The 26,357-nt window shown below is 42.1% G+C and overlaps 1 protein-coding gene across 1 annotated transcript in view; it reads right to left on the bottom strand.

The window, feature by feature from the left end:
* The window catches only part of ANKH (ANKH inorganic pyrophosphate transport regulator), a gene marked incomplete at its 5' end in the record, with an annotated part of 44,695 nt that overhangs the window by 12,976 nt on the left and 5,362 nt on the right, over positions 1 to 26,357 (bottom strand). The window contains 6 exons of the mRNA XM_009883740.1: positions 11,860 to 11,955; positions 15,787 to 15,879; positions 18,458 to 18,592; positions 19,218 to 19,388; positions 21,911 to 21,994; positions 23,109 to 23,227. Coding sequence (XP_009882042.1) covers positions 11,860 to 11,955; positions 15,787 to 15,879; positions 18,458 to 18,592; positions 19,218 to 19,388; positions 21,911 to 21,994; positions 23,109 to 23,227 — 698 coding nt within the window. The remainder of the gene's footprint in view (positions 1 to 11,859; positions 11,956 to 15,786; positions 15,880 to 18,457; positions 18,593 to 19,217; positions 19,389 to 21,910; positions 21,995 to 23,108; positions 23,228 to 26,357) is intronic.

Raw genomic sequence — 26,357 nt, 5'->3', positions numbered from 1 at the left:
AATGCTTCCACTCATCTCTGAAATAATTTTTACTGAAGCGGGAACTAAACCTGACCGTGAAAAGGTAAAAAGCTTCTTGAGCAATTGTCTGCCAACATGTCATTTTCCAATTGTTATTTTTGAGCCAGCAGCCTGAAGATTAAAAAAAAAATATCTGGGAGTTAAAAGATGGGCAAAATCAAAGCAGTGAAAACAAACTTATCCACTGGTATTATTCTAAAAGTTGTTCTTGGCATCTATATAATGTATGACTGTAAAGTATAAAGAATATGGATTTAGTATGAAAAGATAATGCTGCTTTTTTGAATGTGAATATCCTAGCTAGGACTTGTGAAATCACTACAATGAGGCTGTAATGAAGCCATTGATGAAATAAGATTGGGGACTGTGGGGGAAATCTGTCCCTCTTTTTCTATTTCCTTTCTTTGTATACTCATGACAGATAATGACACTGAACTCAGTCACCCAGGGAATTCCAGATACTGGCACTGTTGGCGGCTGGCTTTGTGTTCTCTGGGAGGGACCGGTTTCTTGCCACGACATTTCTTCCTGTGGATTTTACTGCCTCTCAGTCCTATTATCCCATGACTCTAATAAAGCCCAGTCGTAACCTTTCACAATAAAGCAACAGAGAAATGTAAAATAAAGACAGCCAATAAAAGATAAGGAAAACATGAATGAACCTTGAATACAAATCCATTGGCCTCTGCAATGGCTTAAACTTTTGGCTGCTTTTTGACCTGTGACACTGAATATCATGTCTATACGGTGGCAGCAGAACACGGTTCCCATGCATGTTCCCCTTCATTTATCTTTAAACTTGGGAGGAAACACTGCATGGAAAGCTAAATAATGCTATACAGCACTTTGGTTCTGAAGAAAAAGCCATTTGTGCTGTTTCTTAAAGCCAATTGCTAGCTGTGCCTAAGCTCTTCTTTCTTATAAAAAGGTATTCCTGAAATCAAGCAGCAAATACCAGGAATGGAGGGATACACTGCAGTAGCTACTCTGAGTCTGAAAGCCCTTCAGCACTCCACAGGGGGAATTAATTATTTTCACAAGCAGAAAAGGAGATATTCAGGGAAAATCTCCTGTTGAGGAGAGCTGTGAGCATGACCTTGGACAGGGAAGGATGAACTACTGCTTTAATCTGGATGACCTGGACAATGTACTCTAAAGTATAGATGCTTTAAATGTGGTGGAGTGGGAATAAAGATAGGGAGTATTAATCTACAATTTGATATTGTGTGATGCATTGAAAAATTTCAATTATTATTCAAACTCTAAAGTACCATAGTCAAGACTTAATTTCCTTAAAAAAACAAACAAAAAAAAACACCCCAAAAATCATGTAACTTTGGTCAGCTTTAGAAAACAACAAAGGCTTGCTCTAGTTAATGCAGCAACACAAGCCACTTCAAGAGTGTTGGGTCTTAAATAATCTTCCATTTATAAATTCTAATGCAGTGTCTGGTAACTGATATGCTGAAACTACAACGCTGCAAAACTCCAGCTTGTGTCCCTGGCCATGTTTCTTAAAACACTAGCACCTCAAAAACTGACAAGCATTATTGCCATCAGAAGCCATGTTACCTTTTTGATCCAGAATTCAAATTTTTGATTTCTACAGAGTAACTTAGCCTGTGCAATGTTATAGTTTGAGCACATGAACACTGATAAACTCACAGATTTCACTGTTTACATGAAAGAAATCATGATGATGAATCCTGCTTTCCGTGGTGTGGCTGATTCCTCTAGTAAGGCAGAAATGCTACAGTAGCCAAATCCTCAAGACAGAAGAGATTAATGAGGTTTACAACTGGGTGTCATATTGCAGGAAAGATGTAGAGTATTGGAAAGGCCAAGGAAGTTAAAGTACAGCTTCTCCTTTTCAGACCCTGATGCTATTCCTTCAACCTTAAGTCACAAATTCATGAAAAAATGAGGCTTTGTTAACTTCAGTCCATTTGCAGCTACTTGTTCAGCTGCTCTGCTCTCCTGCACCATCACCGCACAAAGACTTCATCTTTGTCTCTCTCTTGAGCATTAAATACTCTCATATTTCACACATCACCACCCCCTCCCCCCCTGCGCTTCCCCAGTTCCCAGTTTGGCCCTGATGGGCCATCTTCTGAACGTCTGCTATCAGTCATCTATATGAGAGGTGAGACGGGCAAGTGGGAAGGCTTCAGCATTGCGTGCAGGTCAGGAGTAAAGCAGACAGAGGAACACCTAAATTAAGGATGACAGAAATCACCACTTTGTTCTGAAAATGCTTTCTTTGGCTTGTGAACTAAGAACCAGAATTAGCAGCCTGGAATGTATATAGCTATCAAAGGCGTAAGAGTTGTAATAACCAGGTGATTTTCTAAGGTAGGAACCCTCTCTTAATACACAGAGAAGAACTGTGGCATCAGTCCCAAGGAAATAGAAACAGTACCCCTTGCTTTTTCTTGTTCTCCTTTCAAGCATCTGAATCACTTGAAACCATGGGGATTAGGCAGCAGATACCTGGATGAAGGTCATTTAAGTGAGAGTGAAGGAGGAATAATGAAGTCAAAGCCCCGACAGTGTCTTACATTGGTCAGAATTTGCAAATTGCTTTGCTTTACTCTAGGCTGATCTTTACCAAACTTAATCAAGGGTGTACATGGAAACCTTCTCACTCTGTTTGCTAAAATGCATGGAGGTGAGGGCATAAACTAATATTCCTATATTTTCTTGGTAGCTGACAGTCTAATACTAATTTCACAGTAGTAGTGGTAACAGACCTTACTTTCTTTAAGAAAGGGGAAAAAAATTAACTACATTTTTGTGAAAGTATGTTCACATGTACTGCTTGTGGCAAATTCCATTTAAAAAAACTTCTTTGCACATCCTCTAGCTACGGCAAAGCTGCCCGAGGCATCCAAACATTAAAGCTAATCTCCTGTCAGGTCCTGAATGCAATTTATGGTCTCTCAGCCTTGAAATAAGACCCTTCAGGTGTTTGGTCTCCAAAAATGGAAACAAAGCGAAGCGCACGATACTTTTTTAGATATCGCAACTCATTAAGTGCATTCATGGTGGCTAAATGTCAGCCTGCGTGGGACTCCAGAAAGCAACCACGTGACAGGCAGCAAGAGATGCCTACTGCATGGAACTGCCTTGCAGTTATATCATGCTATGGACACTTCTCTTCTGCCTTTGAAATGTTTCATCAGTGAAACAGGAACATGTTCCTTGGCATTTCTCAATATGCAAGCCTAATTCATATTACCCTGAACACAAGCTAAGGATGCCTAGTAGGACAGCAGTCAGTCTTGCTGTGGAGATGCAAAGAATTCTTTAACTTCTGTCCTTTACCAACAGTTGCTTTATGTCTCATTGTTTAGTAGGACAGCGTAGCTGAAAACGTCAGATATATCACTGTCTTACATATGCCAAGAGCTTTACTCAGGATACTTTGTCATGTGGAAAATGAACTCACAGGTAAATGCAGAAAGTGATATGAAGTGGCATATTTATTAAACTAGAGATTGAAAATTTGAGATCAAATGGGACTATTGAAAACCAGATAGTCTTTGGTGACCCTCATGGGAAAAATCAGCTGCAGGACAGATAGCTGGGAAATAACAAGATTTGCTGAGTTCAACTGGAAATTAAACAACTATCGAGTAAAAACTGTTTGGTAGATGCATAGCATCCATGTGGGAATGCGTCACTAAACCAATGCTATTTCAATAATATACTGAGTTGGCATGAATATTCTGTTTTCACTCATGTGGGCTCCACCAGTGCCTACATTTCACTGGCTGGTGAAGCCTTGCTAATCAACAGGACAGTAGAGTCGGCAGATAGTACCCACTTGGCACTTGGCAGTTCCTAGTTTGGCATTACCAAATCCAAAGCAGGGCGTAAAAGCTTGGGCATCTGGAGTTGCCTTTTAAACAGACGAGGCTTCTCAGCCTGAATGAAGCAAAGCTGCTTCTCTTCCACAGTGACTGAGTCTAGCTCTTACAGAATTAAGTACAATGCAGCAACTACCGAGTCCTGTATTCTGCACTGGCTTCCTTGTTCTTGACCAGGGTTTTCTTCTATCTCCTAGGTGCTTGATGATTAATTGTAGATAACCAAGCAGATGATGACTGGAGATTAGGCAAATGATGGGATATCTTGCAGTAAACTGTCATCAAATGGGACAGAGATTTTCCTCCTCCCCTCTTCAGGCTGAAACTGAATTATCTCATTGCAGGGACGCAGCAAAAGAAACCCTGTCACTCTGGAGCCCTCTCTGCTGTTTTACAACTGTGATGGGATCCCTCTATTGAATCAGTATTGAATCAAGATCAGTTAAAGAGCCTACAGTCCCCAGCAGCCCGTCCCACTTTTCTGCCCATGGTTGGGGGGAAATAAGAGATCAATAGGCGAACACGTTCAATGCTGCAGCTTAAAACTTCTGATCACTGTAATACAAAAAACCTCCACTTACAATTATACATAACTACACTCTGCATATGATTATATACTTATCAGATACATATTATAATTCCATACACTATACATTAATACATAAGATGAATGTAACGGCCAACTGATGGTAGCTTATGCTGCTGTGCTACAAGATGTAAGCACTGACACAATGCCTGAGTGCTGCTCTTCCTAAGGGGCTGATAACGTCCAGCGAATGAAAGAAACAGACAGTTACCAATAGTAATTCCTTAAACTACAGATGCTCATCAGCAGGAGCCCTTAGAAATCAATATGTGATTTTCCCCTGTCAAAAGGGTAAGTTCAGAGATGAATATAAATATTATGTTCTATTTACAAAAAAGTAATATCTTATTATAGAATACAAAAAATGTCCTATCATGTAATATAGAAAGTAATCCTGTAAGTATAAGAAATATTTTAAAGCTATCATTAGACTCCTCAATAATGGACAAACCTGACTGTAAAGCAAGTGACATTTTGACATGTATTGATACACACTTCATCAACTCTCAGGCCCAAACATGTAAGCCAGTAAACTGACCAGCTGTTTGCTCCTAAGGACATTAAATTTAAACTTTCACTGAGATTTAAATCTAATGCAGGTTACCTGGCATTTGAATTTGGTTACCACAACACAACTGATGCATATCGATTTGTTCAGCTTAAGTGCCTGATCCTTCACTTTAGATAAAACCTCATGACAATGTTTGTGCATTTTTTTATTTTAAAAAAGAGATTTACAGTTTTTACCAGTTTGTCTGTGGTTTGTAACAACTACATCTGAAATTTGTAAGCTTTGCATAAGCCACACACACACGAGTGTAAATGTGGAAGCTTTCCCTCTGCTGTATCTTTCAGTCTCCTTTTGAGAGAGAAAGGAATGAAAAATCACAGGGCAAACTTGAACATCTGGATTTTGTTTCTTAAGCAGTGTCTGCTAATTAAATACAAGACAGCATTCTACACAGTTAGTTTCTCCCCTTAGTCTGTTCATTTATGAAAACTGCTACTTTCCCTGTTTGTCCATAACTACGTGTCCATTTTAAAAAAGAGCAAAGCAGCATTGAAATTCCTTTTACGATAGCACTGGTGCTGTTATACCTTAAAGCTGGAAAGAGCTTTGAGCTGTTTCTAATAGAACATGTTAAAACTGAGGAGTACTGTGCAGCTCTCCTGCCGTACATTAACTTGGTAACAGACGGATGAACATGGCATGGTGCGCACAGCATGTCACCCTTGGCACCTTGAGCCAGTCTTATTGGTAAGGGAAAACCTGTTGTAATACATAGAAATCTCAAGAATATGAAGATACAACTGGCCACGTGTCTTGCTGACACTTTAGTTAACAGGAACCATGCAGTTAACAGGAGCTGGTGTTTGGAAAGGTATCCCTGAAGCACTGTGGTCTGCCCTGGCTGAGTCTGTCCCAGCTTGAAGAGGAAACTGAACTGAATAGCACAGTTCACTAATTACTGCTGTAAGAACTGATTGCTCCTTCCGTATAGACAAACAGGTAAGTACAGACTATTCTGGGCGTGATGGTGAGCTAGGGAGCTTTCACAGTGGTCTCTGAGAAATGGCTTCCTCTGATCTGTGTCTTGCATGTTCCTCATGCAGTGATCTTGCTTCAGCCACATAAAGCCGGACGTGTTTTTAGCCCAATGGCAGCGACTTAAATGAGGGTGCTCTCAGTTCTTGTTAAGTAAGACATCCCTCGCCTTCCAAGCTGACTCTCAGACATGAACAGATGCCACCGCTCCCAGTCCCCTCAGAGAGTTCTACGTCCCACTTTCTCTAGTGCTCAGGGCACGCAACTTCACCAACTTGCACTGGGATTGCACACAGACGTGTGCATGAGGGCATGGCTGTGACCACCGCGTGGAGTGGGCAGCAGCAGGTGCAGTGGAGGAGCTTGTGCCCTCCCAAAGGAGGCCTCTGCTCATCACTTTCATATAGCAAGCACTAACGAACATGAAATCAGCCTGGGAAGCCTTGCAGCTCAAAGACAGACAACCAAATGCTAATCACATGGCTGCCAGCAGCTAACATTAGCCAGGGAAGCGGATCTTAACTGACTGCAACTTCTGTGTCACCACAGAAGACCTAAGGAAGAGCTAAACTGGGAAATGGGGACAGAATTAAAAAAAAAAAAAAAAAAGAAAGAAAGAAAGAAAGAAAGAAAGAAAGAAAGAAAGAAAGAGAAAGGTAATTTGGCAGTAGCTGTGCACTTCAAGCTGCCTTGGAAAACCCCTGAGTCCTGCACTGTGGTGTCTGAGCTCAAAGACACCACTGCTATTCTGAGAAAAGCCCTTGCTAAAGAGCAGCCTATTTGCTGTTACTCCTGCTGGGTAAGGCAGGGTTCTCTTGAGTAGCTCACTCCTCGCACGGCCTGCCCCTCTATGCACAGCTCACGAGCGAGGGAATGCTCTCCCCTGACAGAGCAAACCTTTGCTGCAATGGAGAAATGCACTATTTTGGAACTGCACAAATTATTTTGGGATTTCTGCACTGTACAGAGGCTGACACATCCCACAACCAAAGGGATGTGTGCTATAAATGCACCAGTTTTCTTTCTCGGGAGTCTCTGTCTTCACTTAGTTTACAACTGTGCAAAGACTGCAGGGCTGACTTGTAGGGTCATCTGAACAGGTCTAGCAAAATGTTTAGTTCTTCAACAGCATTATCTAGCAATGGCAGCAAGACTGGCATTTGGAGCCATATCTCTACTCATATACAGAAAGAAGCATTTTTGCCTGAAGTGCCCAAGGGCAATGAAGTAACAAATAATGGCAAGCAGCATTATGCACACTCTTTAAGCTGAGAGTAAATTACAAAGCATACCTTATTTTCTAAAATCAGAACCAGTCCCTTAATTGTATGGGCAAAATTCTTCAGCTGAGTCCCTTCCCTCTGCTATACAAATTTTACATTCAGCTACATAGCCACCAAACAGGGCTGTTGGAAGGAGTTACTGCTTACAACCAAGACCACATCAACATGACTAATCACACCAGATCTCTTACATATTGGGAGTCTAATGGTTTCTATTTAGAGCCTTTAAATAAAACAGCTTGTCTACACGTTTTTCACTAAGCAATACAACTAATTGCCATTTTTTAAGAAGCAGCTTTAATACTCGCCTGATGCTTCAAAGCCATGAGACAGTACTTATGATCACACTCTGTAGAACACAGTCAGCCTGGGAAAGCTCAAGTGTAGCCCTTCAGATCCCATGAAGATTTAAAAAACCCACAAAATTATGTTTCTTAATAGAACTATGCCTTTTTTTTCTACTCTGACCCAATACTGCCTCTGTCAATAAAGGTGAAAAAGTGCTTCTGCTGTAAGCAGTCGGTTTACAATACTTCTTGTGCAGGCATAACTAGTCTGTGGAATGAGGTAGGACATTTTTCTTCCAACTCTATGAAATAGCATGTCTTCAAAGACTGGGAGGTTTCCCAGGGTTTAATACTGGGAGGGTACTTTCCTGCATGGTTACTGCTCATACTAAATGTTTCATTGTTATTTTTTCAGGTGGTTAATGTGCTTTCTTTATCTTTCCATCTTCTGGAATCCTTCTATAGATCATCCACTGAAGAATGGATTCACACGACATATCTAACAATTTAACTTGTTTTGATCTCTTGGTCAGCCTGGGAGTCTGTTTCCCACTTTCCCTCTGATCCCAAAGAACAGGATGTTACCTACAGCCATGCCACTAGTCTAACTGCCATTCGTTGCAGTAGATCCTCTCCAGAAAAACACGGCAACCACTGATGGCCACAGGAGTTCTGTTACAGTGGCCATCTGATCTGGCTGCAACAGAGGCAAATTTGAAGTCGAGTTCCTTAGAACCTGTGGCACATAATAACTTGAGTCATACCAATGTCTACTGAGCTTGTGTGCTGCAGCATTTGCAGGTTCAAGCCTCAAACCAAACTGAGTCTTTAAAGCTCATGTGTCTATTTTTCTGCTCTGTCCGTTGACAAGCAATCCTAAGAATCTGTCACTAGTAGGCAAAAACAGAAACAAGACAGGAAAAGCTATGGACCTTAAAAGCACTTCTGGAATTTCAGTGTGGACAAATCTCTCATGATGAGCTTATGAAAGAACTGCCCTTGAACATACTATGGAGAACCTTTTGGGAAAAAAACCCTGTGAAGTTACAAAAGAAAAGCCTATTGCAGTAATTAAAAATTACTCTGCAGAGGATGGTGATGGTAATGTGAGAAGCTCATAATCTATCAGAACTCAAGTAAGCCGATAAATGCCCAGAAGGGTTAAGAAAACAGTCAGTTCAGAGAAAGCTTTGGGAATGAAATAGTATTCTCAGAACAATTTATAAAGATGAAAGCTTGCCCCTTTGTGGGTCTCTAGCAATATGGACAGACTTCAAGGGAGGCTCCAGCTGTAGAGAACATAACCTTGGCCTGGCACAGCACACAAGAGAAAACCTTAAGGTGTGTGATGGTAGATAACATGAAAGCTGTGGAACGCCTCCAGACAATGGCCAATTTGGTGGAGGCATATGTCTGTCTCCGTTACATGCTATTGGAAATACAAATTAGAGCCAGAGCTGTTGGTCTCTAAGCCATATGAAAAGAGTTCAAGCTTAAGACTAGAAATTAATAGACAGAAAAGATGCCACATCGACTCATGCAATTCCGTCTTTGATGGTAGTCAGTTGTAGCTGGTTAGGGAAAAAGTATAGGAAATAAAGAGCAGAAGAAATCTCATAATTCAGCTATGAATGGATTGAGTTGCTTCATTTTCAATTGTGAAATAAGACAGAATACTGTATCCCACTTTTCCAGGCTGTGACAAGGAGGTGGGCATGGTTACAAATACTTCAAGCTTCTGTACTGTAAGGTTTCCTTTGATATAAGTTAGTGTCTCTTCATGCATAGGCTACACGCAACTCAGTCAGAAAGGCTCTATACTAAAATGAAGGGGAGAGACAAATTATGTCAGCCCTCCATTACTCAACAGTAAATTCGTGAACGTGGTGAGAGAAGAGTTATAAAGCAGCCAACCAGCCCAACGAACATATGCAACACTGGGGATAAAGAGAAAACCTGTCTGGAGTATGAACAGATTCAATTTTGGGACTCTGAGCATTGTATCCTAAAACAATTGCAACATTTCCTACCTACTTTTCTAGTGTGAAGAAGGACTTCTTCTGTGAGAAACTTACTTTCTAGGTTCTCCTTGGCTTTTGTCCCACTAGCACAGGTACTGAGGAGAGAAGCTGTCATGGCCCCGAGGGCACCGCCAGCCCTGACCGTTCCTGCCCACACCCCGGGGTTCCCCCCACCTGCCCACGGCCCAGGACCCCATTTCAGACCCCTAAGGCCACCAGCCCCTGCCCCAGCGATGCAGCAGCAGGGCTGGTCCCCAGCTCCCCACACCCTGCCATGCCCAGCTATGGGCCCCACCAAGCCAGACCCACCCATGGAACCATGTCCCAACCTGGCCTCTGCCCATCCCCAGGGAGGTGCCCTGTCCTGGGGCTGTCCTGGTGCCCCACAGCTGCCCTGCTCTTGGCTTGGGGAGGGACAGGCCCTTGCTGCTAGGCCCTGCCATGACTGACCCTGGCGGTCCTGGCGCCTGGCAGTGCCCTGGCAGGAGCCAGCCCAGGACTCCTCAGGACACCGTGCATGGATCACAAATCTGCTAATGACTGTCATGGACAGAGGTATGGTTGCTAATGCAAGTCCACCCCAAGTGGGAAGAGGGTGGTGCGACCAGGTCCAGCACAAATGTAAATCCATCCTATGTAGAAACGGAAGCTGGATTCAACCCAGTGACCTGCTCCATTATTTGCTATGATCCCCACCACCTGCATGAGTTTTCTTCCACAACTGCCTGTGCTATGAAAATTTGTGCACAAACAGTTTTCTTGGGGAAGATCCACTGTATGTATGTGCACAAGCTGGTTGTTTTGAAATGCTGCAGATTCAGCCTGTGCAAACCTCATGAAGTTCAAGAAGGCCAAGTGTAAGGTCCTGCACCTGGGTCAGGGCAATCCCAAGCACAAATACAGGCTGGATGGAGAATGGATCGGGAGCAGCCCTGAGGAGAAGCACTTGGGGGTGTTGGTTGATGAGAAGCTGGCAACATGCACTTGCAGCCCAGAAGGCCCACCTCATCATGGGCTGCATCCAAAGAAGCATGGCCAGCAGGTCAAGGGAGGTGATTCTACCCCTCTACTCTGCTTTCCTGAGACCCCTCCTGGAATATTGCATCCATCTATGGACCCCTCAACATAAGAAGGACATGGGCCTGTTGGAGTAGGTCCAGAGGAGGGCCACAAAGATGATCAGAGGGCTGGAGCACCTCTCCTACGAGGACAGGCTGACAACAATTTCCAGTTGTTCAGCCTGGAGAAGAGAAGGCTCCAGGGAGACCTTACAGCAGCTTTCCAGTATATGAAGGGCGCCTACAGGAAAGATGGGGAGGGACATTTTACAAGGGCATGTAGTGACAGGACGAGGGGGAATGGCTTCAAACTGGAAAACGGCAGATTTAGAATAGATATTAGGAAAAAAATTTTCACTATGATGGTGGTGAGGCACTGGAACAAGTTGCCCAGGGAAGCTGTGGAGGCCCCATCCCTGAAAGTGTTTAAGGCCAGGTTGGATGGGGCTTTGAGCAACCTGGTCTAGTGGGAGGTGTCCCTGCTATGGCAGAGGGGTTGGAACTCAATGATCTTTAAGGTCCCTTCCAACCCAAACCACTCCACGATTCTATGAAAATTTCTCCCTGAATGTCAGCCCCTTGCAATGTTTCCCAGCACAGACAAGGCTTTAGATCCAGTGTCAGCCCCATCTCCAAAATGGCCCTTTTTAGTTCGAGAGTAAACAAAACCAACATGCATGAAAGTACCCCCAGCATGGAAGACCAGTGCCATGCAAGGCGGCAAGGAACAGCTACTGCACTTTCAACACATGCTGCTTTTCCCAACGCTCACAGCAGATGAAGGATGCCCAGGAACAGGCTGCCATCCGACTGCACATGAGACAAATGTGGTTTTTCATTTTCCTGACATGCTGGTTACCAGAAGTTTTGTTCATTAAAAAAAAAGAGAAAAAACGAAAAGCAGATCTCTGATATCTCCTTGCATGTGGAGGCTGACTTGAAATGAAAGGTAGTGAGAATTAAATAAAGTAACTCTAGCCCTTAAGATATCTAGCTTGAATAAATGATAGCTGATTTTCTTAGTACTCCAGCACTACGATCACGCTCCCTCCTCCAGATAAAAGCAACAGAGCTTCATAAGAAAAGACAACTCACCTTTCTTGAACTGCTAGTGCTTTTAGCATTATTAGGTAGAGGAGATAATTCTCTGGTTGAGATGAAAGCCAGAGTTGAATAAAGGTTTCTTACCGTTAAGGATAATGCCATGCAAACAAAAGTGAACTTCTTGATATGTGTCGCTGTGACGGTGCTGTTGGTGTTCACCAATTTATTGCTGGGGTTATTCTAGGGTGAGAGAAAGAGATAACGAGCATTAGCTTGGCTCCAGACTACTGGGAGGCTGACGGCACCAGGGTCATGTGGTGGACCTGACTGTCTGTGCGCGTGCAAGTCTGTCTTTGCTTGTTTGCTTTTTAACCTAGAGCTTTCTGAGTACTTTGTAACATCACAGAATACTTTCCGCTTAAACTGACAGCAACTGCTCCTATGGTCACTGAGGTCTGAGTAATCTCCCTGCTTTTCCAAGGAGTAAGTCCTATTTAACAAATTCAGCTTTGAAAAAGGATGGTAGCTCTTTCTAAGGAAACTCTACATGATATTTTTTTACCTTAGTTTGAAGTTTGTAGCATGTTTTCACAGGAAAAACAGGATTTTATTCCTTTTTACCACAGAGTGGTACCAAATCCATACACCAATGCAAGCACCCTTACTGATCCAATTAGACAAGTAAGTAATATAAACAAAGCTCCTGGAACAGCTGGCTCCGTTAATGCAGTTTAATGAAGAGAACATAATTAGGACTATTAGATGTTCTACCTTGAACATGGGCTCTGTACTCACATGGTAGCAAAGTCTTATTTAAAACAACATAAACCCTCTTCCAAATGCCTAATATAGCAAATGAAGCTGAAGATTTAAAATTGCCCTTGGGGAACACATAAAAACAAACTAAATGGTCTGTGAAAGGTGAGGATGGGATATCAAAAGCAGGGCACCATTTGGAGCCCTGTACCAACAGGCTGTTGGGTCATCTACTGCACTTACCCTGGGGCTGTTTAAGAAATACAGGTATGTGCCCATGCTGATAAAAACTGTACTGTGAGACGTATCGCAACATTTATTCATCCTTGATGTAACTCAGGCAGAACAGCAGTAACTGTCATATGGTCAGCCTCCTAAAGGACGTTGAAGTTACTCGCAAGAGAAATAGGAACTTACGCAAACACATCTTGGGAGTGGACAAACCGAACATGAGCTCTGTGAAGGGTAGACCACTTCACACACATTCAAGTAGTTGATGGAATTTTGCAATTTAAAGCTTTCGTGGTGATCAGTGCATGATGGCACCTGCACAGCCTCATACTCCTGCTTCAGTATCTCCTTGGGTGCATGAGGATGCATGTATGCAACCCAGACCTGATCGCAGGAAGCTACTCCCACGCCTGCCCTTTTTGGGAACAGTTTAGGAAAACTCTCTGCAAACATTTTTTCCACAAGTCTTTTCTTATTTCTAGTGTTTCTGAAGAAATACTTAGTTACTGTTAGTTTTGATATATGTGAGGACAGGTCTTGCTTACATCATTCACCAGTCTTTAAATTAACTCTGCTGCATGGCTCAACTTTCTAACAAGGCTAAAATAACAGAGAAGGAAAGAAAGCACACCCAAATCCAGTCATCCATAAGGCCTGTGAAGAAAAAGGGCTCTTGTTTGTTCCTACCTCGCTGCTGCTAACTTTGCCCTTTCAGTACTCTGCCGTTCACTCTAACTCTTGACCACATACTCTTTATTCCTCTCTTGCACACAGTTTAGTTCTTGAATCAAAATACTATGCAGATTATAGAGCAAAAAGGGTATCCACTCCCATCTATTAATCAGTTAAACAGCATTTACAAGTCCTCTCACAGTTGGTGGTGTTGCTCTGAATCAGATGGCAGGCACAGTCCATTAAGAGCAATGGTATTATCACTGTATAAAACAGCAAACAGGACACAGAACTAGGATATGCCTGTTTTCTTTCAGCAAATCAGCAGTAACCCTTAACCAGAGCGTAACTGCAAGGGCATAGGGTTCCTCTGGACATGGAGCCTCATAGAAGACTTAACCAGGGCTCTGCATCTCTCTAACAAATGTGAACAGAAGTAATGATTTCCCTGTGGAATTCTCCAGTCCAGCCAGTGAAGAGGAGCATACTTTCTGGATCCCAAACCCCACCAGTCAGTTAAAGCAATGCAGTGTGCTTCTGCTGGCCATCAGCGTTGCCAACTTTCTGAGTAACTGACAAAAGAAAACGGGAGTTTGCATGCATGCAAACTGTTTCAGCATCTGAAAATCACAACAGAGGCTTTACAGCGTCCAGAAATAAAAAGTGCTTCTATCTGGACTCTTCTGACAAAGCCTTAGCTTAGGGAAACGAAGCTTTTGGAAGGCACGGTGACATGTGAATGACAGGTAACTGAGGGTAAAGCAATTTTCACAGTGATCTGAAGAAACCCACTGTGGGTTTTGGGTTTGGTATTTATTGTCTGAAAGGTACGGTGGAGGCATTTGCACACATAGTTGCCAGGATGAGATACCCTTTATACTGCTGCTACCTCACTTAGCACATTTTATGCAAAATTGCTCTTAAAACTTGCAACTAAAATCCCTATTATACACTTTTTTTGGCAATTCGATAAACTATACCTATCGGTGCCTTACCCTAGCTTTATCTTCCTCACATTTGTTCCACAAGAGCTCTATGAGAAGCCTTTAAACTGAAATAAACAAACAGACAAATCATGGTCTAATCCTGTCACCACTAAAGTTGTCACCACATCTTCCACCAGCTAAATGAGACCTGAATTTAGGAGTCTTAATTGCTGTTAATTTTGCTTGGCAATAGTGCATTTGATTGTAGCTTGTAACAGATGAGGTTATCAGCCCCTGTGTTTCCTGTCCCAAACCATTTTGATCTTCCAGTTTATTGGTTTTGCATCTGCAGTTCCTTTTCAGCAGCATGACGTCTGAGGAAGCCTGCATATTGCGTTTTATTTGACAGGTCAATTTAGCTGTACACAGGTAGGTTGGGAAGTTATGACTAATTTGACTTTGCTTCGCTTTATTTTTAAATTCTCCTTGGAAATATGGTGGATCGTATCAAACAGGGCTTGCTTCAGCTAAGTACATCCCTGAGCAAGCAAAGATTTTTTTCATCAGTATTTGGAACCAGAAAGTTCAGTTACTAATTGGTAAATAAAGGGAAGGAAAGGATCTGGCATTTGAATTAGTGTCACAGGACACGACTGTTCTTCGCACAACATATGGGCTAGTGAGTACCAGTTCTAAAACAGAGCAAAAAAAGAGTCTAAACAAAATTACTTTGCTTATATATTTACTCCGTGCTCAGTTCCAGGAGCAGTGCTTGCATTCTTAAGTAATTACAAGATTTGCCAACAACAATCTTCATAGTCTTGGTCAGCTAAGTCAGTACTACTAAAATAATGTACCTTACCTATGTTACTGTCAGTCTATGAAACAACCTTTGCTAAATATTAAAATAAGCAAACGAACCCAAACCCACTTGAGAGACAGCAGAATCTGGAGCAGAGACGTGAGCTTGCTCATTCACTGATGGACACTGTGAGAAATCATTTCATTAGCTAATTAGCTACATCATAGTGAGTATGTGAGGATATTTTTATTTCATAAATATACAGCACCTATCTATTAAAAAGGTAGCTTAATACCTTGTAACACAGAGCTAAGGTTAAAATAATAAATCAGAGAACAGCTTGAAGCCATCAAAACCCAATTCATTTTAACATGGGCTTTAAGAAAATCTTATCAGTGGGACAAGGAACAATAGGCATCAAAAGCAAAAGTAAAGAGAAGCAAAAGAGTAGATGGCCATTAATACAGCCCTATTTAATTTTTGGTTGGTTTATTTTTTAAAGAATCCGTTACACTTGATTATGGAGTCATGAACTAACTTTCTTCATAGTTGTTTGGCAGAAATTCCTCTGACATCACTGAAGGCAACCCTAAACTAAACTATTGTTAAAAGAGAGAAAGAGGAGGTCCATGGATGTGAAATCACTCGAAAGGTATTTACTACATCCCTAACATGGGCACTCACCTTGTCAAAAGCAGGGTATACTGCTCTGATCTCTGTCAGCCAGCCATACGGCATGTGTCCCACAGGATACGTAGCTGTCAGAATCGCCACCGCCTATGAAAAGAGATAGGGAAAAATGAACTTCAATTCTTCAAACAGAACAGTTAAACTAACATAAGGTGACATTCCCCACCAATATCACCACATTGACCTTGATGCGGTGAGAAACCAGGCAGGCGACTGGAAGCTCTTTGTTTCAGGAAGACCATCAGAGCGGACATCATTTGGCCCGGTATTTTAAACTTAGGAAATCTTCCGTGCCGTGAAGCTATGTTACTCAGCTTTTTTGTTTCACCATCACTCTGATATTTTGGGATAATAGTTAACCTGAGCTGGTGTGTGCCTCTCAGACAGCTGAATACCTCCCTCCCACATTGTTCCTGAGTTATTTTACCTACAGACACATGAGTAGCAGAATGCCTTACAGCTCACGATAGCTTTGAATCATATTTCATAATTTTAATTTATATACATTTTACTTGGTTATTCATCAGTAAAACAGTTTTAAGTAAGAGACTACAAAACAGTAGGGCTCAGTGGCTGACTGACTTTGGATATCAAACTGACTGTTATAGGGCACGAGGCACTTATGAGACAGAAAAAAAGCTCTCCCCACTTTGGTGCTCATCAACGAAAACCAGACAAAAATAATACCAAATGACCATTTTTATCATGAGAAACAATTCACTGCCTGCAATTTAAAGCCAGGCCCTTTTGCACTTTCACAAGTACAGTCCAAGAGGTACATCAAAGATATAACCCCTCGTACATAATAATGGATGAAAGATTTTACTGATGTTTCTGATTTCTGAAGAAAAGTCCAAATACACGTACTTCATGTCTCATGTAGGAAGGGTGTTTCAAGAGCTCTTCCTGCAGCTGCTTGGAAATCTACTGTCACCCCAAGTTTTCTAGTCATCAGATCTGAAGTGTGCATCTGTACTGAGAACTGGCCACCTCTCTTAATTCCAGAAATCAAAGTGACTGCCTTTTGTTTGCAGGTTCAGATGTGTTATGATTACCTAAATTCAGATTAATTTTACATCTGGCAATGGTAGTGTTAAGAAAGACCTGCTTTAACTACTGCTGTCTGTGTTTCACTCCTGAACTTTCACTGTATATTCTCTTGGTTATCTGAGTTCATTTTCCCCATTATAAATGTAGTTACTGTCCTTGCTTGGTTAAAAGATCTATACAAACACAGGACCATGCAGCAAGCTACTTTGTTTCCTGTGCTATTTAAAAAGAGAGGGGAAAGTAGTGATATCCACAGAAAGGAAGAGAATGGGATAGATTGTTCTCTGCTAATAATAGCTTTAATAATGTTTAATGTACCTTGCAAAAGTAATTGGTTCAAAGAAAACAAATTGGAATTTTAAGACAGTATCACAGGGACATCCTGACCACATCATTGAAAGTTGCTGACCTATAAAACTTCTGTGTATACTGATGCTCCAGGCACTGATGTTATCTATCATCTGTGTTGCCGGCACCTCCCTTTTCAGAGGCAATTATTTCAGAAATCAGAGAAAGTCAAAATGTGACCATTACTGTTTGTGTAAAAAGGCCAGCAACCCACCAGCTACGACGTGTTTGCAGTAATCCTAATAGCAACGAAATGCAATAGGCTAGCCATGAAATGTGATGCATCTAAAATCAAAAGTCACCAAGAAATGCAAAACTGATCCCTGCTAACCTGCTCTGGCTTCCCTTGTACTGAGACTGCTACTAATGCATAGCCCGATCCCTGATTTTCACATGTAGAAGCATTAACGTTTCCTAAATTCTTTCTCCACAGCTGTTTATTTGGAGTCCCTGGCAACTCCTGACCAAGTGAAATACACAGGATTGCATATGACAAATGAGCAGTGCTGAGAGAATGTTTGTTAGGTATCAGCTGTTTGAATTTTCCTTTCCATTTAGTATCCTACAGCTTTGTTTTTCCTAGAGAAAAAACATGACAAATGTGCTAATGACTATGCGGATATAGATATTATCCCACCAGAACTGGCAGCAAAGATCCCTCAACACCTCTTAAGAGTAGGTCAGCTCATGGTAAACTTTAGTGAAGTCTCTGCATTACAATCAGAAGTCTGGCTCCCATCAGCTGTTGAAGACTATCAGAGTAACCTGAAATTCCTCAAGAGAAACAGGGTGCATTTCATATCCCAACCAGGAGACAGATTTTTTTAATGTGCTTCCTTACGCATCTACCCTATCCTTTGTGATGCACTTACTGCTAACAGTAGGATTGTTTCACACTGGTTTGCCTGCCCATAAATATATATGCCATGCAACAGTGGAACAGGGGACTATGGACGACTTTCCTAAAATCTCTGGGATCTCAATGCTCCAGAGCATGTACCTACATGTAGAGAATGAAAACCTGGGACGCAGGAACTGTTCAGCGAAAAAAATTCTACTGGCCTTGTTGAGGGTGAGGTCCCACTAAGCCTGGCAGAAACACTCATGGTAAGAGTCCAAGCAGTCTTCTTTTCAAGGATAAAGAGAGCACTCAACAGTAATGTACTTAGGACAATTTTTTTCTTGCCAGCATGGCTGAGAAGAAAAACACAAAGGCAACTCTATGCAAATGGTCATTTGCAGTAATGGGAAGCCCTGACTTTCTTACCTCTGTGGCTGAAGAACTGCCACCTAGGTCCCGGGAGACAAAAAGGTTGACAATGGGCCTACTTATTCGCTGAGTTGCCAAAATTAATGCCAAAGGCCACCAGAAACTCAGCATCTTCCTTATTGTAGCCTCTCCCTGCAACACATAGGAAAAAATAATAAAAAAAAAAAGAAGTAGCTTTGGAAAGAAACACACAAAACTGAACCAAAAGCACAGAGAAAAGATTTTTGCTTTTCCCACCCACAGTCAGTTTGGCATATTAATTTCATTCGTTTTCAATAGCTGGAGCCTAAAATGTTTTCACCCATGTTAGCAATACTGATTCCAAAGAAGCTGTGTCATGCCTCTCCATAAATAATGCATAAAGGTATCTATCTGCATAATTTGTTCTGGCTACCGGACAAAGATATGTGAACACAAATATGACATTTCAGGAAAAAAAGGAATTTTGAGACCTTCTTCCCTGTGAAATAAGGTGTCCACTTTGTTCACCCTGTGCTGTCTTACAGCACTAGAAGGAGAGAGCTCAGTACAGAGGTGGTCACCCTGCCCAGGAGAATGTGCACATCAATACCACCTGAACATTGCCCCACGTGCACTGTTGCTGGAATAATTTCTACCCTGTCTCTCTAAGTGACTTTTTTTTTTCCCCATGGGAGAGAGGAGGCCCTTCATACACACTGGTTTAATACAGTATTATATCACAAGAAGGAAGTTTAAAATTATCGAATTCAAAAAAGTGCAAAGTATTAAGACGTACTCCCATTTCAGGCCCACTTCTGTCAGGAATGACATCATGTATGTTCCTGTAGTAGCCGAGGCATAACGTGGTACATCGAACAAGTGCTCCCATGTATAAGGACAAGATTGGGATCAGGAGAGGCTCCCTGCACTCCAAGTGACTGTGAAGCAAAATGGCTACAAAAACAACCTGTGGGGCAAACAAATTAATGATTAGGAATTTGTCTGTCTATTCTTCAGGGCCAACATATCTCCTGCCTGACCCCAAGCTACTCCATCTGAACCCACAACCACGTGTGACTACCGTTTCTGGCTTGGAGCTTGTGGCATTTAGGAACTTTAGTCAGGAGCCCTCCTGCATTCGGTCATACAAATGAGAAGAACAAGAGTTAACATCATACAGAAGCTCTGTTAAACAGTACTTGAAGGTATGGGCAGGTGTCAGACTAGGAGCCATAAATAGGAGAAGGTTAGCATGAAAGTCTGGCAAGGTCTGGCAACAAGCATGTGGCTGAGTGTCACCCTGCCCAGGAGAATGTGCTATTCTGATATACGCTGAGGCTGGAGACATGCTTCTAGGGTCAGCTTCTAAACTCTACTTCTTTTTGGGGAGGTGGGGGCGATGGGGCAGTGGCAATTAAAACCACAGATGTTTTGAAGTATTCGCTTTTTAGCATTTAGAAGCAGGAAGTCTTGTGTCATCCTAATTTTCTACTTTTTTGAGTGAAATTTCAGTATTTCATCATTTTCTCTTCAGCTGAGTGCCACATTGATGTAACTGAAATGGAAATTTTTGGGCTAATGAACAGCTCATAATTCAGTCTCATAAGATTAAATGCACAAACCAGAAAATGCAAAGGAATTGATTAATGTGATATTATTCTCTTCTGTTAAGTACAGAGTACAGTGCCTGTTAAATTCCAAATGGCTCTGGATGGGGGGCACAACTGGGAAGGAAACTGTGTTTCATTCTGTCAACAGCAGAATCAAGAACAACCCTGCTGGGTCATTCTGGCATTCAAGTGAGCTATAAGAAATACAACACACATTCTTCAGGGGCACGTTCTCTCCTTCACTGCTAGAGCTCAAGAAATCCTTAAGAAAAATCACACCGTGCAAATGTTTGTTAGGCAGGCCATGTTGTTTATGAAGGTTTACAAAACTGCTCTTTTGAACCCTATGAAAGAATTGTTTTTAAGTAAACAGACACAAAGTCAGTCACAAAAATTGTGTATATGAAGCTACCCAAGGAGAATTAGTTACTGCCTGTGCACCTACTGCTTGCGTAAGGAGCAAATGTATGTATAGGGAATTCCGGGGTGTGGAGAATCACCACTTTTTGTCTACTGGATTTGCTCTCATTCTGTTCAATATTTTGTGGAGAGAAGACGACAGGTGTCTTATTCTTCACAACCCTGGCACCCCACTCACCAACCACTGTGGAAAGGGCACGTGTACCATCGCCAAAATAAGAATTTGCATCTGTATTTAGCTGTATATCACCCGACATGCATCTAGGGTCAGCAAACTTTGTAGGTCACATCAGAACAAGAGCAGATCCAGAGAGTTAAGGTCATTTACAGTAATTGGTATTGTCTTCAGGGATTTAGTGCAGTACTGTAGAGGGGCAGACCTGCCAAACACAGAATAGCAGCTGACTGAATGGTTCAACTTGGTTTATGGTTTGCTCATATTTAGTGGGAGGAAAATGCTATGGAAAATTGAACTAAGTGCTGTTGACTTTATATTTTCTTTGATATTGTACTGTTATTATCCCCTTTCTTACCCAGTCATTACACCATTCAGCTGGTAATGGAGCAGTACAGCAACTGTTCAGGTGCTGGGACTCTCCATTTCATAATATTTTTATACGTCCTTTAAAAAGAGGGCTGTACATTGGTTCTCAAATGATAAAACACTGGCCATCAGCAACGAGGATGAATGTTGTTTTTTACATGTGCCGAGTACAAAGCAATGGGATATTTAACACCTCCCTCACAAATGAAATTTCAAACAACATTTGGTCTTCTCTGCATCACGCAGGGGCTATCACCACAGATCCCTTCTGCTGCAGCTCTAAGCCTTCACCTTTTGGACCAGGAACAAGAACAGTGCCACGCTGGCACTCAGAAGATGGCTTACACTGCTGCATTTCACTGGATCAGACAGCACGTGCAAAACTGACAGGTGCACTGGAGAATCAAGCTTTCACTTCCTCACCTACAAGCCCCACTCAGGATTTCACTGCAACTGTGCGAATCGTGGGGGTGAACGCACATGGGGCAGAAGGGTCTCTTTGAAAGCAATCCATCAGCCTCAGAATTGGTAGCAGCCATCGGTCTCTTTGCCTGACCTTTCTTTTTCCCAGATGTACGCATGCATATATAGCTTGTTTCTCAGCCATTCTGAAACAGGGTTGTGGAGGTGCTGGAAGACATGGCCCTAGCCCAAACAATCCTGGTTCCCTTCTCCTGACATTGCTTTGGGACTGACTTGATCCAGTCAAGTGAGACCAGTCAAGAAACCACAACTGTCAGCAAACAGTCTGCACGCGATGGGGAAACAACCAGAGAACAGCACACAAGATTACTTCCTCTGGTGTGCTTTTCACAGTAGAGAGAGAAGACGGTCTCTGTACAAAGCAGTCCCTGCTTAGGAAAGCATCTAGTCCATAACACAAAGAAAACAGTGACTGCCACGAGGAGTCATTACCTGAGCTATGACATCTGAGATGGAGGCACATCCCACTAGGAAACTGTACTTGTGTTTCAGCAGAATCCCAGCATGGGTCCACGCCTGAAAAAAGGCAGAGAAGAGTTTGTGAAGTGGTTATGATATTTGTGAAAGACTTCAAGTCCCAGAATACTGTTTGCTGGTCGTTATGTTGTACACAAACGACTTATAGAGCTCTTTTCCAGCAGCAGTACCTTCTGTGAACCTGGGCAAACGTTAAGCCAGCAATGCAGAGAAAGCACTGCTGCATTCAGTTCTTCATTGCCAGGGATGACAGGGAGAATTGGAATAATTTAACAGAGTGTATAGAAATTTCTGAGCAGATCTAATAAGAAACTGCCCCTTCTTCATAAAACAGATGCTGCACAGGATAGATTATCATACTAAATAATCTGAGGGGAAAAGTGTTTCTTCTCATTCACCAGTTGGATGCATCTCTGAAGTGTAATAATCATTGGCCCACTGAGTTATACTGAGTCCACCTGGAATAGAAAACTGAATGGTCCAACTTCTTTTTACTGTCAGCTACTGTTTCAAGCAGACGAAGTGGTAGAGAAAGCAGTGGAGGCATGCCATGAGAAGGTTACCAGTTTTACACAGAAGTGGAGGCATTAAAGAGAGCTGCCATATTTTTATGTTGTGCAGGCCACAAGCAGTAAGCCTGGTGATCTGGGAAGCAGCCACCCAACCACACGCATGGCTCTCTCACTCAAGCATTTGAGATATACTGGACTTAGCTGTGCTTGCAAAAATTGGTAAGAAATATCTTCTACTAATTTGCTTTGAGAAAATACTGAGCTCATTCCTTCTGAGCTCTGCAGGTGATCTGGGAATGCAAGGCAAATCCAGCTCTTTCACTACAAACTGGAATGAGACGACACAGACAAATGGTGCAGCTCATCTCAAGATGACCAGTGCTTTCCAGCATGCACATACTCTATAACAAGGCAGCTGAGGTTTTTTACATTTGTCATGATCTCTGGATGTTCAAAGTCCACCCAGATGCTTTAATCAGGCAGCAAGAGATGATATGTCCAGATATATCCAGAGCTATTGCTTGCAAAGGACACACCTTCCTTCTGCACACCTCCAGTTTCCCACCAGGTCCAAAGTCACAAAAAAAACCCAACCCCAAAACCCATTCATATTAAAATTCAGTTCTGAATCAGGCACTCACCATGGCATCCATAAAAGGGAAGGCAGCAAGATAAAGGAAGGCCCTCCGTGTTTTACTTCCCACTGATTCATCCACATGGTGCAGCTTATTAATAATGTAATACCCCAAATCGCTATATGCTGTAGAGACAGAAGAATAGGAACGAATAATAAAGGTTACATATGGAGTCTGGGTAAGATACTCAGAAGTACCTGAAAGACGCTGATGTCTAAGACCTCAGACATGCATCCACTTAGCAAACAGCTGCAGGGGCTTCAGGATATTACAGCCTCACCAGCTGCTGTTTATGAGTAAGGAGTGCTCTCATCGTTCTTTTTCAAGTAACCTTTGGCAGAAGAGTGATAACAAATGGCTGGGTTGGGAGGTGGGTATAGTAAGTGTCACATCTGTTTCCTAAATGAACGCACTGATACTTCAGAAAATCTACTGTTCTCTCATTAACTCAAGACTCTGTTCAAAAAGCTGTTTTCACCAGGCGTTGTGTATTTCATGGGCTGTAGTACCTTATAAATGCTGAAACCATCTGACACCACTGCATTCTCATGACGTTACCTGTAAACCTGCCCAAAGTTGTAAAAGGATACTGTGAATTGCGAAGATGTGCAACAAATCACACTCGCTATGCATCTCCCTTACTTTGCCTAATGATCACCTCTGCTGGGACCTGTCAGGACACTGCGTGGCTCACTGTACAGTCTCTGGCAGCCTCAACCAGCCTTAGTTTTCTTCCTTATCTAGAGCTGGCATCTCAAGAGCCACAAGTCAGAGAAGGGCACTGCTGGAAATTGGGGACTTGTCACTTCCAATTGCCAGTATGTTATTTTGCCATCCTGTTTCAACCCCAGACGGGAATTTTTAGTGTTGGGCAACATGCCTCTCGCCAGGTCTGTCTTCCCAAGGTGTTGCGTTGAAGACAGCACACATGCAGGGACTCGCCACATGTCTCTCTAAAGAACTGCTTACGTCTCTGTTAGTGCCCATGTTATCCAGCTGTTCTAATAATCCCAGAGTCCTCCCCATGACCGGAAATAACGAAGAGCTAGCTATGACTGGAGTCTCTGAACTATGGGGACTTAAATAATATGCACAGTTAAATAATCCAAATAGCTTTTAACCTTTTATAAACCACGTTCTAGACCTGCATATTATTACGCAGTTTCCTCTATATGCTCGTAATAGCTGTTAAAAAAATGATTAGGTTGTAAAGTCAACCTCCCAACACAAGTAATGTCAGAATTACTTGTGCCTGGGGAATCTTACCTCAGTTCTCTTCCGCTTGTGGCTTTTCTAAGATAATTCTTTCAAATGTTAACATCTATCTGTTTTTCTATTTATAACAACTCTATTATAATTGTATAGACCTTCGTATATGGTATTTCAGGGAAGTTATCCTTTTCATGCATGCAGGTTACATAATCAGATTGACAAATGCTAAACACTAGTTGTTCAATTCAATCTTTTTAGCCTAAAACTAACTCTCGTAAGTCATAAACAGTATTTGGAAGAAATTAAAGAGGAGTTTAAGTCGTCATTGTTTTCTGACGTCTTAGAGATACAGCAGTTAAATGGTTAACAGGACTGAAAAGCCTTTTTAAGTCCAAACAAGACAGAGTAAACAAGGTAGTAAAAAAGGTGGCATGACAGCACTGGGAAAAGGCCTGAGCCTCATTCCAGATAACCAGGACTGCTAAAATGTTAAAAACTCCTTTTCCCTATGCTGGTCCCTATCTATATGTCTTTTATCTGAACTATGAGACTCGCAGCCTCTCGTTCGAGCAGGATAGTTGCTTAGCTATCCTCCTGAGGCACTCCCAACCTTGTTTCCTTTTGAACGGGATTAGGGAAAATCTTTGAAACAGGATCCCAACCTCTCCTGAGGCCAGGGAGGCCAGTTTAGTTCTTTAAGTGTTCATGTGCTTATTGCAGTCCAGTCACACATCAAGCGCAGTCTCTTTTTATTTTTGCATGAATATCCATACACCACTTTTTGCTCAGTATTTTGAATACTCTCTGTTATGCATGGATTTTTGCATGGTAAGTCCTTGTGGAAAGCCACTTTTACGGCAGGGCAGTACACGGATGCTTCTGAATTGACTTATTTGAATGAAGGAGAGGAAGTTTGCAAGGCATGTGAGGCAAGCCGCCTGTGAGGGTCAGATTCATTGAGCTGTCTCTTTAGTCCCATTCAAGTTGCTTTACACTTCTTCTCCACAAAAACTTAAAAACTGCAGCAGGAAAACACAGCAGTGTAATTCCCCGTATGGCGACTGACAGAATCAGAGTCCAGGTGCTAAAGAACCTGCTCCTGTGGAGGGGCCAGTGCAGTGCTGGGAAGATAGCATGCCGCAGAAGCCACCCTCCGTACTCTCCATGCGCTTCACCCGCTGGACCTCTCCTGCTTTAAAGGAAACTTAAACTGTTTAGAAAGTAAGTAATAAGCATTTTTTTGGCTCCAAAAGTCACTGAGATGTTTAGATTTTTTTTTTTTGTTTGCTGTCACAGAAAAATGACAGAATCAGAGGGTACAGAGCCTGAACTACTCTCACTTGGGGGAACAGGCAGTTCACCACAGGGTTTTAGTTGATTGGCAGGACAATCTCAAGGGACTTATAACACCACAGCCCACAGCACTACATTTTTAGGATTTCTAGGGATATCACTGCTGTGCCCTGTAAGTTATAAGATTCTTTTTTCTCCCTCCCCGCTGCCCTCCAAAAAAGTCTAACGGTACTTTTTAATGTGATTTTGTTTTTAAAATCGTAATGGCTAAACTTAAAAGGTAGTTTTAAAATAGTCAACTGTTTTCTTCCCCATTTCAGTGAAAGCACACAATCACTTTTTCTGATGTCAATTAATGTTTCTATCCTCAGAAAGAAGGACTCAGCAAGCCGAGATTTACTGACAAATATATAGGCATATGTTTCTGAGCTGTGAATAAAGCAATTGCTGATGCAATTAGAACTTAACCTTGGCCAACCTTACAAACTTATTACAAAGCACGGTATAAAATTAAGTACAGAGCTGAAGAGTATTACATGAAGCTAAAGCAGATGGCTTTTCCCATTCCTTGCATCATTTCAACCAAAACAGAGAAGTCCACTCTAAGACAAGCTGCCTGTTTGCACTCCTCTAATACTTCGGGTTTTTTGATACATCTACAGATTAGTTTTGCTACAGCATTTAAGCAGGAATTCTTGCTTTTTTCTTTTCCACTTGAGTTTAAGACCCAGAAGCTTAAGGAATGACACT

Source organism: Charadrius vociferus, unplaced genomic scaffold (assembly GCF_000708025.1).
Source record: "Charadrius vociferus isolate BGI_N301 unplaced genomic scaffold, ASM70802v2 scaffold103, whole genome shotgun sequence".
Lineage (NCBI taxonomy): Eukaryota > Metazoa > Chordata > Aves > Charadriiformes > Charadriidae > Charadrius > Charadrius vociferus.
Note: the sequence above shows the minus strand (reverse complement) of the source record. Positions and strands in the feature narration are given on the sequence as shown.